This window comes from Hylaeus anthracinus, unplaced genomic scaffold, assembly GCF_026225885.1.
Source record: "Hylaeus anthracinus isolate JK02 unplaced genomic scaffold, UHH_iyHylAnth1.0_haploid 12002, whole genome shotgun sequence".
Classification (NCBI taxonomy): Eukaryota; Metazoa; Arthropoda; class Insecta; order Hymenoptera; family Colletidae; genus Hylaeus; species Hylaeus anthracinus.
This window is the reverse complement of record NW_026534349.1, coordinates 2652580-2666227: the sequence shown is the minus strand read 5'-3', so window position 1 is coordinate 2666227 and position 13648 is coordinate 2652580. Positions and strand designations below refer to the sequence as shown.

Here is a 13648-nt window from a genome sequence, read left to right as displayed (position 1 = left end):
GGGTCGGTTCTAAGCAAAATAAATTGATGGCAACCAATCACAATCGACGCTTCCATTCAAAAGCAGTTTCGCGACGAAACTTTCCCCTCTACAACTAACTTTAACCATGACTTTAACCTAACTTAATCCGTGAACCTGTATATTAACCTAATGCACTGATATACACGTTGTTTACTTAATTCTTGATACGATAGTTAATTAAACTGAATTAAACCACATAGCGATCCACAAACAATGCCATTATTGGTTGCGTCAAATAATTTATAAAAACGAATATTGTATTAAAACGTATTCAAAAATGATATTTTTTAACAATGTGCACAGTACTCTTCGTTCGCTTAGTCGTTTAAGAAACCTCCAAACAATTAGTATAAATTTGGATGTACCGCGAACATATTCAAGATGGTCCAGTCGTATGCCGACTCGTATTGTTAACGAAGATGAACTTTTCGATGTCGAAGACACTACAGTAAAAACAGATAATTATGAACGAAAACCGAGGAGAAGAAGGCCATTAAATGAAGCGTCTAAAAAACCTTCAGTATCTCAAAAACCTTCTGCATCTCCAAGTTCTAAAACTAAAGAAAATGAGAAGAAATCACCATTTATAGTTCTGGAGGAAGGTGATAGAATTATATCGTAGGTTTCTTTCTTGATATTGGTACTCCAAATAACTCATTTTAAATTAAGTAAAATTAGTATGAGATTTCGCGAATATACATTTATTATTTTGTTTTAGAAAGTTAATGACGAATGTTAAGACTCGGAAGAGGAGGGAAAAAAATGAAGAGATAATTTTGGAAGGGCATAGATTAATTAAAGAAGGAATCGAAGCTGGCGGAAAGCCAACTGCGATATTATTTAATAATTCATCAGACTTAGATTTATTGAATCTACCTAAAGATGTAAAATTATATAAAGTTCCATATAAGACGATTAAATTGTGGTCCACCTTAACTACTTCACCTGGATTAATAGGTATTAACGTGTTATCATGGTACATAGTATGATTTTTGGTTTCATTATTTGCATTCTTGGTATAGGAATTTTTAAAACTCCCGATTTAAAGAAAGATCCCAGCAACAATGCGATACCGCTTACTATTATATGCGATAATGTGAGAGAACCAGGGAATTTAGGATCGATTATACGAGCTGCAGCAGGTGTCGGATGTGAAAAATTAATATTAATGAAAGGTACAAATTTACAGAATTCAAGTTATAAATTGTATCAACCTTGATAACTCTAATTTTACTATTTTCCTGGTTAGGTTGCGTCGATTTATGGGAACCAAAAGTTCTCAGATCTGCAGCTGGAGCTCATTTTCGAGTGCCTATCGTCGCATTTCCGATGTGGGATGAAATTCCATCGCTAATCGACGTAGAATCAAATGTTTTTTTGGCTGATAGTAATTTCGGCGATGAATTTTTATCGAAATATAGCGAAGAAATACTCGAAGCAAGTATGGGAGTATTTAATACAGATCCAGAAATTCTCAAAGCAAATATTATCATCAACAATGATGACATAAACGAAAGTACTCCGATTAATAAGACAATACTGAAACAATTATTATTGAAACTACCTATTGTTCCATACTACACTCTGGATTATACGAAAAAAGAAGTTGTACTTATTCTAACCGGGGAAACTATGGGTTTGAGCGTAGACTCGTATACATTTCTAAGGGACCGAAAGGGAGTTCGTATTAATATACCTTTATTAAATGGAGTTGATAGTTTAAACGTGGGAGTAGCTCTTGGTATTGTAACCTTTGAAATGAAGAGGCAATTTATAAAAAAACAAAATGAACTTCAATAAAGTTTTTTTCATAAACAAATCTATAGCCTGGATATGTACTTTATATTTACTTGATATTTACAGTAGCTTGGCGATTTAAAAGTTTGTAATTCTTAAATGAAATTCATAATTTATGCGATACGATACCTCAATTTCCATTATTGACGGGTTGAGCAGCAACTGGTCGAACTGTAAAACGTAAGTAAAGAAGTACGTACTATTGACGTTTATACAATACGTTTGCTAGAAATATCTTACTTGTGCAACTTTGAGGCTGAAATTTGATATCGTCGATAGCAAAACCTCCGTTACTAGCGCTTCCTCTTAAAATAAGGTGGTAGGGTACGCGAGCATCTATGGTGACTTGCGCGGGTGTCCATACCGGTCTTGGGTTATTAAATCCTTTTGCCGTTAGCGACCACAACTAAAACAAAGTATCTTTAAATAAAATTCGATAATTGATAACATAATAATTTACATTCTAATTCTTACAGGTTGTTCCTGATTCTCAGCACCCTCGGTTTCATCGTTTTCATCTTCGGTATTCGCTTTAATAATTTGTAAACTGGTGGATTCTTCGACTCCGAAAGCAGCGAACCAGAAGGTGAAACAAATAGATTCCTCGTCGGGTGACGTTTGTATTATCGGTGATCGTAACCGTACATCGGCTGACTTTTTGTTCGTTGTAAAAATGTCAAAAAAGACGAAATCTCCAGTCGCGCCGAAGGTTCTATCCAACAATTGTGCCGGGCGATGAGCAAGAAATGCGCGCTGCCAAGTGACCGCGCGCTCGTTGTCCGAGGAAGTAATGTTTTCCCACCCGCATAAACCTTTCTCAAAGCTACAATCTTCCGTTCTTACCGATGCACTTGCCGGTTTCACTGGCACATTATTAAGAATTCTGTTAATTTCAGTATCTTTGAGCAACAGTCGACACTTTAACGTTTAGCAACCTACCGGTACAATTTCCGGTATAAAAGGAAATATCATCGATGCCAATGCTGCCGCTAGCGCGATTAGGGCCCCAAGTACCCTCGAACACTACGCTAAAATCTTTTCTCTCGTTTATATTGACCTGTGCGTAATTCCAGGTAGGTCCTTGATTATTGTACAGCTGCCAGATTGGTCTAGACTCCGACGAAGATTCTCCGGTCGTTTGTATAGACAGACGAAGTACCCCTTCAAGTGTAATGTGTCGTTAAAGAACTCGAAGCAAACGCAAGGAGTACGATGATATACAAACCTAGACTTGGTCCAGTCGCATCGATGAATGACTCAAACATGAAGTACCAAAAAGTGACGCAAAGAGGCTCATCGGTGCCTTTCATCTCTCGACTGACGAGCTGTGCCGTCCCGCCACCGGACGATCGGGGACCTCCTCTTGGACGACCCAAATTAAGGAAGTACTCGTTTCTTCGGTTGATCGTATATCCGTTGCTATACGGTTTCCGTTGATTTCTCGGGCTCAGCGTCTGAATAGTCACCCTCTCCCATTCGACTCGATCCGGATCACGCGAATTAATCCAGTCGCACTCGTCCACTTCGAAAGTGCAGTCACGTGGCGCTGGCGCGGCAACTTGAGGTGAAACTGTCGAGGAAGTTTAATATAACTTACATCTTATTATAATACAACGATATAACGAAACGAATGTTCACCAGGACAAGACCCTTGCGTGAAGGAGATGTCGTCGATGGCGATGTCTCCCATCCCTGTGTTTCCAACGGAAGCTTCGAAGACAAGTTGAAAGTCGTCGAGAGAGCTAACTGTAATTTGAGCAACGAACCACGTGTTTCCAGCGTTTCCATTCAAACTCCAAATCTCTCGGAGCGGCGCGTCCAGGCTACGAAAGTGGCGCAGAAATAACTTCAACGTGCCAATCCCAGCGCCAAACATATAAAACCAGAAGTGCATGCACATGGGCGTATCGGCACTTGGCGCAGGAAAACTCGTGCTGAGGAGCCTGGCTCTGTCTCCTGGTCTACGCGGAAACGAGGAGTCTATGTAGGCGTATCCGCCAGCAGCTGCGCGATCGGTGGAACTGTCTGTCGCTGGCCCAGTCGTTGGATTTCCACTTCCTCGACTCTGCAGCAGTTAACATTAACAAAGTATGTACATGGTCGTCTTACAATACTAAGATACTAGTAACGTAATTTACAATCGTCCAGTCGAAATCATCTTCCGCGTCGTTGCTCCAGTCGCAAAATCCGCTCGCAAAATTGCAGAAGCCAACGCACGAAGTACCGGGCTGCAAATCTATGTCATCCACGGCTACGTATCCTCTGTACAGACGCGCTGGATCAGTAGGATCTACAGGAATCCCTTCGACGATCACCTACCGACAAATACTTCATATACCGATCGCTCTATCTATTTTTTCGCGTCTACGTATTATTCGAAAATCGATTACCGAATGTAACACAGGATAAGTGTAGAGTATTTGCGCCTGCTGCCAAATACCTAGCGTGTAATATTGAGCGTTCCAAATGACACGCTCGCTATACGCTTCCACCGGCTTACAAGTTGATAACGTTGCATTCTCTGGACTAATCTCTTCGGTTTGTTCCTTCTTGATAGAATACTCGTCCGTGCCCACATGAAGCAGAAGCCTTAAGCCAGCGATACTCAAACCATCCATGGTGTACTTGAACATGACGCAAGTTCCGGCTACTCCTGTACTACCTAACTGAGGGCTATGCAGCAATCCTCCCAAAGTTTTCACTTTGCCGTCTTTAAACGGTAACTCGGACGTCTCCAGGAAGGCATATCTAGTTTCAAGGAACGTCAGTAGTAGAACGTTAGCAAGTGGTCTTAACGTCTATGAAACTTGAGAAATGGATTAGACGTACCCTCCTTCCATGGTGCCAGTTGTATAGTCGCTCGAAGGACCACCTACCCAGTTGGTACCCATACCGGTACCAGCTACCCAGTCCAAAGCGTCGTTGCCGTTCTGCCACTCGCAAAGTGTCGGCGCTGGAAATGTACCAAAGTCGCAGAAGACCTCGTCCACGGATGCTGTGGGGGGTGGTGCTGTCACTGCAGGGTACCTGGCGAACGAGAGGTCTCATAAAAACGTTACAGACCACTTGCGATTATTTCTAATTACTGTTCAGAGCCTTTTACCTCTGCGTCGATGGATCCCTTTGAGCAAGCGTGGGCGGATTAAACGGATTCCGCGGCAACGAGATCTCCGTAGTGGATGGAAGAGCGTTTCGCGTGTACAGTACATCTGGTCTAACTGGCCAATGTCTGGGCTCGATGCGTTCCACCTCGTCTAAAGGCTCGCGATCGCGATCGATAGTATTGAAAGGCATTTGTGTTGAATTGAACGCATCGTTGAAGTCGGGACTGTCGATGGCGCCTCTGGCCTCGTCGTTCTCGGCGCTCCTAGTCCAATTGGGAATGAAACTGTCGTTTATCGGACCAACGAGGTCTACTTGTTCTCCGAGCATCGGGTTCAGAGGACGCCATGGGGTAGCGTGCGATAGACAGTACAGGCAATAAGATATTAATAAAATTAACCACATCTTTCGCAAAATGTTTTTATACTAAACAAATTCTTAAGTTCGTCACAACTTGGCCGCATTCGTAAAGTACAGAAAATATTCACTTGTGTCGTCTAAACTCTCAGCGGTTCGAGTAGGCCTTCCAACCACTCTTCTTGGGCACAATAAACGAACTGTAATGAAGAATCAAGATGTACATATTTCTATTTCACTCGAAAGCTTTTTAACTAAATTTAATTTTGTTTTTACGAGTAGCACCAATCGAGACCAAAGCTATTAAAAATCTTTTTCTAAACAGTGACCGTTTAGCTTTAATAAAATAAAAACTACTGTTCGAGACGAGAGGTGCCCTTCGTTCCGTATCGAGTTTATAACATCGAAGAACAACACAGTCGCAACACGGTTACCGCGGCTTCGTTACGCGCGGAAGGGTGATATTCTTCTAACTAAAATACCGACCGAACGGTTTTCGAGAGGTATGCACGTGATGAAATAAAACGAACATTCCGCAGTTCCGGCCTTTGCTTCCTGTCGTTACGCTTTTGATCCTAGTATAGAGGCCGAGTTCGATAACCGTTCGTCGGACAATTCCATCGAGATAGGGATATGTTATAATCGTATCGGTGTTTCACTATTTTCTTTTTTTTTTTTTACAGTTACTCGTTGAATTATCTGTCTATCCCATACGTTTCTCGTGAAGCTTCAGAAACTTTAAAAACATCTCTGGACTGAAACTTCTATTGTCCTGATCTGCTATACATTCGATTCGACCAAGATTCAAATATATTAGGGCAATGAAACGCGCGAGGTAAGGGCAGAGAACTAATTGATCCGTGTTTGGCCGAGAGTATGGTTGTTTCCTCAGCATTTTCGATATCAAATTGACGACAGCCGTTGACGTCTTTCCGCAAAGAGGTCGTGGGCCTTTGTTACACGCCATTTCGATGATCTCTGCCAAGGTCTGAAAACGATATAATTAAAACGGTAATATCGAGACGAGGAGTTTCTAATACATCTTCTTGTAAACTTATACACACGATCCTATTTCGATTCTTTACCTCGAAGACAAACTACGCGAACTCGAAATGGGATAAACGTATAAGTTCCTTAACTAATGTTATATATTTTATCTTATATAATATATACTTTGTGTCCGAGGTACAGAATTCTATCGCTACAAGGAAACAGAAATAATTTTACCGTGCCAGGGAAGGGAAGCCTTTTCGTAACCATCTCGTAAAGAATGACCCCCATGCTCCATACATCGCATTTAAAATCATAAATTTCGCCCTTCAGCATTTCCGGTGCCATGTAATAAAATGATCCGGCACAACACGTGCTCGTTAGATCTTTTAATCTGTAACGATCGTTACGCTATTAAAAATTTTATAAAAATCGAGTTTTACGAAATCGTTCGTATTAAATCGTACTCTTGAAAATTCTTCGAGACGCCGAAATCTCCAATTTTAACGACATTTCCATGACTTCCGGTTAGCATGATGTTCTCCGGTTTCAAGTCCCGATGGAGGATCTTCTTGAAATGTATGTGATGGACGCCAAGGACAACTTGTGAAAACAGGTACAGTGCATCCTAGGCAGAATAAAAAATACACGTTCAGTTTAAAAGTTCAAACGTGTTTTGTTCGTAGAGGTTATACTTTGCTCGCGACTTACTTCCTCTTTGAGCGGCGACTGGCGTTTTTCAAGCAAATCTTTCAAAGTGCACCGAGTCGCGAATTCCATAAGAATGTAACTGTGATTTTCCTCTATCCAAGCTCCGTGATAAGCCACGATATTTGGATGTCTCAGCGTGTGCAGGCATTGTATTTCTCCCAATATATTCTATGCATAAATAGATCGCGAAATTTTGAATTTCTCGCGTGCCCGCTTTTCTCGGAATCAGTAACGTATCTAGCGTGACCAGAAACTGGCGTCCTTAGTCGCCCCAAAGGATGATAGAAATATACAAGAAATGGAGGAATGTAAATTCATATAAATATACTTATATACTTATTATTTCAATTCTTAAGTATCGCCACGTTCTCCGTAGAAATGCACTTTTATAAACGATATTCTCACTTCTATGATATCGCATGATTTTGTTTAATTGTCTCACCTTGAAGGGCAAAGCGTTTATAGTGTTGAGAGCTTGTTCTTTCACGACGAACGGCTTAGAGTCTCTTTTTCTTCGTACTAGATAAACGGATCTAGAAGTAACGAATAATAAAAAAACTGAAACGTGAAACTGAATCTATAAATACGCACCCGAAAGTGCCTTTTCCTAACAATGTTTCAAATACATAATGATTTATATGCATTGACATTTTTCGCAAATATCCCCGAGTATGTCAGATCACGATACAAGTTGGCGAACAAAAACAATTATGGAATGCTAACGGATATTTTGATACGACAACGATATAAACATCCTCATCTGTGACATTGCAATTTCCAAGGTGTTCAATATATCAGAAATGTATATTTTTATCGTTATGAGCAGTTACAAATAGTTCGCTTCATTTATAATTTTAATATATTGAATTTGATAGTTACTATGCTAAACAAATAATCTAGATAAATCATCCGATATCGTCTCCAAAGATCAACAAATATATTAAGACTAGACACTTCTAAAATCAGTGGACAATAGAGGCTATCTATGCTTACATTTTTAAATTATTTAGCAATCGAAACTCGCAAATTTAATCTGAGCATATTTTGGGAATGTATTGTGCATGATTCACGGATTTATTACTCATAAAAGGTGTTTACAAAACACATCGTTCTAGCTTATAATTTATAAAGTATTATTTTAATACTACTAAATTTATATCTTATCAAACACCCTATACATGTCGTTAAGTTCGCATTTTAAAAGGTCTCGTTACATTTCAAAGTAACAAAGGTATACGCAAAAGAGGAGGAAAATTCGGGCTTTAACTTACGTCGTAGTAGTTTTATTTGTCTTTTTTTACAAATAACGCAATAAAGATTTTTCCTAAAGCGTTTAGACGTATCATATCGTACCACGAAAAATGTTACAGTTACGCGGTTGACCTGATCGGATTGCATAGTTCGCGACGGTAAACGTTGCATCCAAGAACACGCAGAGGGTTTATCATATATGAACAATTTTCCATGACAATGGGAAAAAAGAAGACTGCTCGTCGATAACTTACAATCGATACAAAACATCTCGACTATGGTGAGGTGATACACTGCGGACAAAATAAAAATATAGCTACTCTGGTGTTCGAAAGGTGCAGCGGGAGCGATGCATGTACTATTTTAGAGTACCAGTGCACACATCCATAATCCCAAAATGGAATCGAACGATGGTTATGCTCGTCGCATAACATCTACTTCAATGAAAAAAGCAAACCACCTTATACCCTAGTGCAATGCAGAATTAGATGATATTGCAATATATACAGAGTGTCCCATAAGATGCACCGTATTTGTCGTACGACAAATGTTTCAACTAAAAATAAAACAATTCTCCATGCTTATACGTGATCATCGTCGTCAATCGTATTTCGACTTGCTAAAGAATATAACTGGGTGCACCCTTGATAAACTTAAATACTTTTTTATTTAATTCTGCAAACTAAAATCTTAACCCTATATTTCACACGTTTACAAAACATTTGATTTGTAACACATTCGTTAAATGGTACTCTAAACTTTGCAATAATTTCATAATGCTTTATCGAGTTACGATCAAATCTAACTTGGTGTGTATACAATAGTAGTAGAAATCCGTAACGTATCATCCGTTAACGGTAATTAAGTTTATTAGGCATAAATTCGACATAACCATCAGTGACTTTTAGTTATCAATGATCATGCGTTGACACTAAGAATTGCTTCATTTTTTTTTTTTTAATTTAGAACTATCCTATTTTCTGGATATATCACATCCTATGAAAAACACTGCATATGAATGCATATATTTTTGCTTCAGTATTTCTTTGAACATCATCGATAACGATTTTAAGAATTAACTGTTACTGGAATCTAATATATTGTTAGCATCATTGCCGGAAGTTGCGGAACTCCGTGATTGTTTTAAGCTATCCAGGTATTCCTGTTGCGATGTTGCCAAAACTTTTGAGAGAATATCGCTGTCCTCCCAATCGGTTAAACCTGATTACAAATAAATATTGGTTACAACTGATTACAACCGTAAAAGTAATTATATTTCTATCGTTTAATAAATCGTCAAACTTACCAAAAACTTCAGGAGGAAGACGATTAAACATCGAAATGTCTGGCGAAGCGTGGACTTCCTTACTACTGCCTGGCATCGGTTCTTGAGGGATTTTCGATTCAAAGTCGGAGGTAAGGTGAGATATAGTAGACCCTTGAGTTGACTGATGCTGAGGTGACCTTTTGTTGTACCTTACCGCATCGTTTACCTGAAATTATTCGTACAACACAAAATTTGTAAGACTTACCGTTAACGCGTTGACTGCCATGCAAGTTTTATATGATTTGCCCTAGGAGACGCGTTGGAGTAACACCATAGCAACAGCGGTCATAGGCGATCAACCAGGTCTTCACGGAGAAGACAACCGCCGTTCACTGGTGATCACCCCGGCAGTCAACATGTTAAAGCAACATTCGACCAATGTAAAACGGACCTTCGGAGAATTACGTATAGTATCTTGGCTAGTTTGGGTCGTGGTTGGAGAGGAAGTGTGGCTACGTTGTTGTCCACGACCTCCATGAGGATGAAAATGCGTATGACTGTGTTGCGCGCTCGTCACCGTACTTGTACTGCTACTACTGGCTGATCGCTTTATTCGAAAGACACGAGTCAGTGTTTCAGTATTACGAAACGTACTCACAAGTGGATCTTACGAAGTGTTCCGTACCGACCTTAACGATTTCACGAATAGATCAAGAATCGAATTAATTCGATGCGTAACACTGCACAAGATCCTCTTGTACAGAATGGACCGAAGTTATCTATAACTTACTGCTTTCCGCATTTCATTGTCCCTTAACCATTGCAGGTAACTTTCCCTGGCGACTTGTTCCTCTATAGCTTCGTTCGTTGCTTCCCAGTCTGTTGCTTTGATTTTATCTTCCAGCATCGTCTGAACAAAAAAGTTTTCCTGTTTATGAAATGTATTAAATTACTTAAGATCTGAATTTTTGTACCTGTTCGATGTGCAACTCTTCGCTTTGGCGAACCGCGTCGGATATAAGTTGTCGATCCGCGGCACCGGGATTATACGATGGTAGACCAAGTCCAACACCAACGGTAGCTTTATACGGATCTACTATGCTATTGTAATGACTACCGCGTTGATAAGACAATCGTATTGGTTCGTTATCACTTTCAACCATTGTATGGAAGATATTGATAGGTTCTGAATAGAATTACAGAATTAAATGATGATCAGAACGATTTTTTTCACATATAAAAATAAATCAAGAATAGATTGGCACCTACCAGGGCTATAGCAATACAATTGAATGCTACGATTATACATTTCAGACATTGCTTGCATTTCTATATGATTGCCGTGAACATACTCTTGTCGTTTCCTATCTACATATGTGCTAAAATCTTCTGCTACGAAGTGAGAAAAGAACTCTTGGTTGGAAGCCTAAAAAGTCAATTCGTACAAGTAATGGATTTGTTTTGGAACAACGGCTCGAGTCATGCTTGTATCAAGTACTCACAATATAATCCATGCAATGTTTTCGTACTACCCCATGCATTTCCTGATCGCCGTAAACTTGATCCGCAACAGCTCTGAACAGACATGCTCCATCTTCGCCCATTTTTTTTACAATAAATCCCATCTTGCGCATTCGCTTTTCAAACCACCTATCCCGCTAAATTAGAAAGAACCATACAGTTAAATTATTAAATTCTCGTACAATCGAAAGCCTAACTTTAAGGCTTCTAACGATATGAATTTAAACGAACGAACCTCTTGCCATTCGGCTAACGTAAGGTTATTACCAGTCCTGCCAGTATATTCGTCTCCACTATTGTAACCATTAGCTAATTCGTGTTCTAAGTTTGCAGCAGTCCCGACGATAGCCATCCGATTGTTGGTTATTACACCAGCATCTGTAGCTAAATAAATTATATTATTTCCTTTATTTTTTATTAAAATCTCTCACAGGAAAAGTTTAAACATCGTAAATGCGAACCTTGTAAGCCACTGCATGAGGCAGTAGGAGGTGTAGCCTGTCTTTCACGTTCTCTGTCTCTCTCCCTCTCTCGATCACGACCCCTATCCCTTTCTCTTTCACGTTTAGAACGCGAATTTCTTCCGATGCATCCGCTGAAAAATAATAGTTTACTTACAATAACAAAAGAAACGATATATAAATTCAAGAATGTAAGCTTCAACGCGTCGGACTTAATGCACGCGTAAGTTTACAATGAAATTAAAAAAAAAAAACAATTGTCGACGAAATTGATACGCTCTCGCGATATAAACTACGTTTCTATAAAGTACTACGTATTTGCTGTTTCTCACCAAAATATTTTTCAGCAAAACCCTCTAAGCATCTTTCATTTCAAAGGAGATAAATATTAAAAAATAATCACACGCTTGGCATTTTATGCGAACTATGTACCTATGCGGACTTGCTCGTTGTCTGTGACGTTTACCATGACTTGGGCCGCTTCCTTCTTCAAAGTGTTTATCTTCTCTCCGATCGACACTAGTCTACAATACAAGCACATGTGAATCAAGTATGTATAGTACATTATAAATCCTAATGAGCCATAAGAATTAAATTTCGATTTGTTTTTTTTTTGTACATTAAAAAAAAAAAAGGCAACAACAAAGAAGAGCAGTTACAGGAAAGAAGGTGAGACTGTTTTTTCTAAATTTAATCATAACACGAAATATAGACGCTGCTGATATACATATAGTTTTATAGTGGGAGGGAGGAGGGAGGGGGGAGAGGGTAAGGGAACAAAATATACGAAAGAACACCGTTTCTTTTTTATTTCTTACCTCGTACGAGCTACCCGTAAGAACGATAGAACCAGATCCGTGGTCGGTCTGAACCCCGTGTAGATCGACCGCGAAACCGTTCGCTGCCCGTACCTGTCACGGTTCGCAAAAGGTCGTTTAAGGTTCGCTCATGCAACTACTATGCAAATATTGCGCGAGTACCACAGTTGCAATGAGGAGATTATTCATTCACCTGATATGGGCTATTAGGTAGTGCGATGGATCCAGAGCCATGCTCGTTTTGCACACCGTGAACATCGACTTCGGAAGTGCTGCCTCCTTCTCGTCTATCTTTCGAGGCGTTCGTCTTCTTCTTCGACAGAATGGTCATCTTGCGTAATCGATCGTCGGTGGTCGTTAGACGCGACGCTCGTTCGACAAGTTTTCAGGAGAGAAACACCACGGATTCTCGCTCGGCGCACCTCGAACCCCGTACTTCCTTCCTTACCGCGATCACTCTCCACTTATTTATTATTATTCCCAACTATATTGCACCAAGTTTCTGTGTTGATCGAACGCGAACACGAATAAAATCCCGGAGTCGCTACGCTCCTAATGAACTCCTCGAAATTTGAATCAGGGCAACGTTACACTTTGCGATAAACACGACATGGTACTTTTGATAACCAACTGCTACATTAATTCTTGTTATTTCGAATGTTTTGTCAGACAGCCATGACTACATTTGCACACACAGCCAGACTGCTCGTAGTGCCAATTACTCGTGCGATATTGTCCCTATTCGGTGTCGTTAAAGTTCCTATGTGAGATACGTCGATTGGGTGCGTAGAGAAAGGTCACGGGTCGCTGAGCCGCTCAGTGAGCGGGGCTTGTGATGTTCGCTATTGGTGTTGTAAATAAAATAGAGAAAGTTTTGTGAAAATAATAACAATTTATTCTGCACTCTGTGACTGAACTCTACTATGGTTTTCCGGAAACTGAGAATTATTTTTGGTTTTTTGGCAGAAGTATATATATATATATATTATAGAAGCCGAAGTTGAATCTAGGGTGTTTGTCGCTACTAGTGACTAGTTAATTCTAGTGGCGCCATCGGTGGGAAAACACCCAAGTTTCTAGCGAAAATATTTCCCACTGTTTCCACTAGATGGCGTCGCTAACTAAAGGTCGATAATTATTGCTGAACTTACATATGTAAAAACAGATAAATGTTTAAATGGTATATTAAAATAATATATTGTAGTATCATAAAACAAATAATTGCATTAATCACGGATTTTAGGAAAAATAAAGAATAATTCATTAAAAGATACCAGTGGCGCTATCTTGCAAAATATATGAACACTATTTTCACCAGAAACTTGGACGTTTCCCAACCGATGGCGCCACTA

The 13648-nt window shown here is 39.7% G+C and overlaps 4 protein-coding genes across 8 annotated transcripts; 1 reads left to right on the top strand and 3 right to left on the bottom strand.

The window, feature by feature from the left end:
• The first annotated feature begins 112 nt into the window (after positions 1 to 112).
• Positions 113 to 1844, top strand: LOC128892434 (rRNA methyltransferase 3, mitochondrial). Its single transcript, XM_054152862.1, has 4 exons — positions 113 to 639; positions 740 to 978; positions 1044 to 1196; positions 1271 to 1844. The coding sequence occupies exons 1-4, from the start codon at positions 299 to 301 to the stop codon at positions 1819 to 1821; spliced, it is 1284 nt and encodes a 427-aa protein (XP_054008837.1). The 5' UTR covers positions 113 to 298; the 3' UTR covers positions 1822 to 1844.
• Positions 1819 to 5339, bottom strand: LOC128892437 (MAM and LDL-receptor class A domain-containing protein 1-like). Its single transcript, XM_054152864.1, has 10 exons — positions 4922 to 5339; positions 4648 to 4845; positions 4209 to 4566; positions 3957 to 4133; positions 3457 to 3883; positions 3044 to 3388; positions 2758 to 2979; positions 2293 to 2681; positions 2059 to 2224; positions 1819 to 1989 (listed from the first exon to the last, which is right to left on the bottom strand). The coding sequence occupies exons 1-10, from the start codon at positions 5323 to 5325 to the stop codon at positions 1949 to 1951; spliced, it is 2727 nt and encodes a 908-aa protein (XP_054008839.1). The 5' UTR covers positions 5326 to 5339; the 3' UTR covers positions 1819 to 1948.
• Positions 5340 to 5358: 19 nt separating this feature from the next.
• LOC128892435 (serine/threonine-protein kinase Nek5-like) lies at positions 5359 to 8095 on the bottom strand. Its single transcript, XM_054152863.1, has 6 exons — positions 7570 to 8095; positions 7421 to 7511; positions 6979 to 7146; positions 6735 to 6895; positions 6505 to 6661; positions 5359 to 6265 (listed from the first exon to the last, which is right to left on the bottom strand). Exons 1-6 carry the CDS (start codon positions 7626 to 7628, stop codon positions 5981 to 5983), a joined length of 921 nt encoding a protein of 306 aa, XP_054008838.1. The 5' UTR covers positions 7629 to 8095; the 3' UTR covers positions 5359 to 5980.
• A 144-nt stretch (positions 8096 to 8239) lies between these two features.
• LOC128892433 (OTU domain-containing protein 5-B) lies at positions 8240 to 13016 on the bottom strand. 5 transcript variants are annotated; one of them, XM_054152857.1, is made up of 12 exons: positions 12490 to 13015; positions 12297 to 12389; positions 11911 to 12002; positions 11479 to 11612; positions 11253 to 11401; positions 10999 to 11154; positions 10766 to 10922; positions 10471 to 10682; positions 10287 to 10424; positions 9948 to 10103; positions 9536 to 9722; positions 8240 to 9450 (listed from the first exon to the last, which is right to left on the bottom strand). In XM_054152857.1, the coding sequence occupies exons 1-12, from the start codon at positions 12625 to 12627 to the stop codon at positions 9305 to 9307; spliced, it is 1758 nt and encodes a 585-aa protein (XP_054008832.1). In that variant the 5' UTR covers positions 12628 to 13015; the 3' UTR covers positions 8240 to 9304. The 5 variants fall into 5 exon arrangements, with proteins under 5 accessions (XP_054008832.1, XP_054008833.1, XP_054008834.1 ...); XM_054152858.1 differs by having other exon boundaries at positions 11253 to 11395; XM_054152859.1 differs by having other exon boundaries at positions 10287 to 10406; positions 12490 to 13014.
• Between the last annotated feature and the right edge of the window lie 632 nt (positions 13017 to 13648).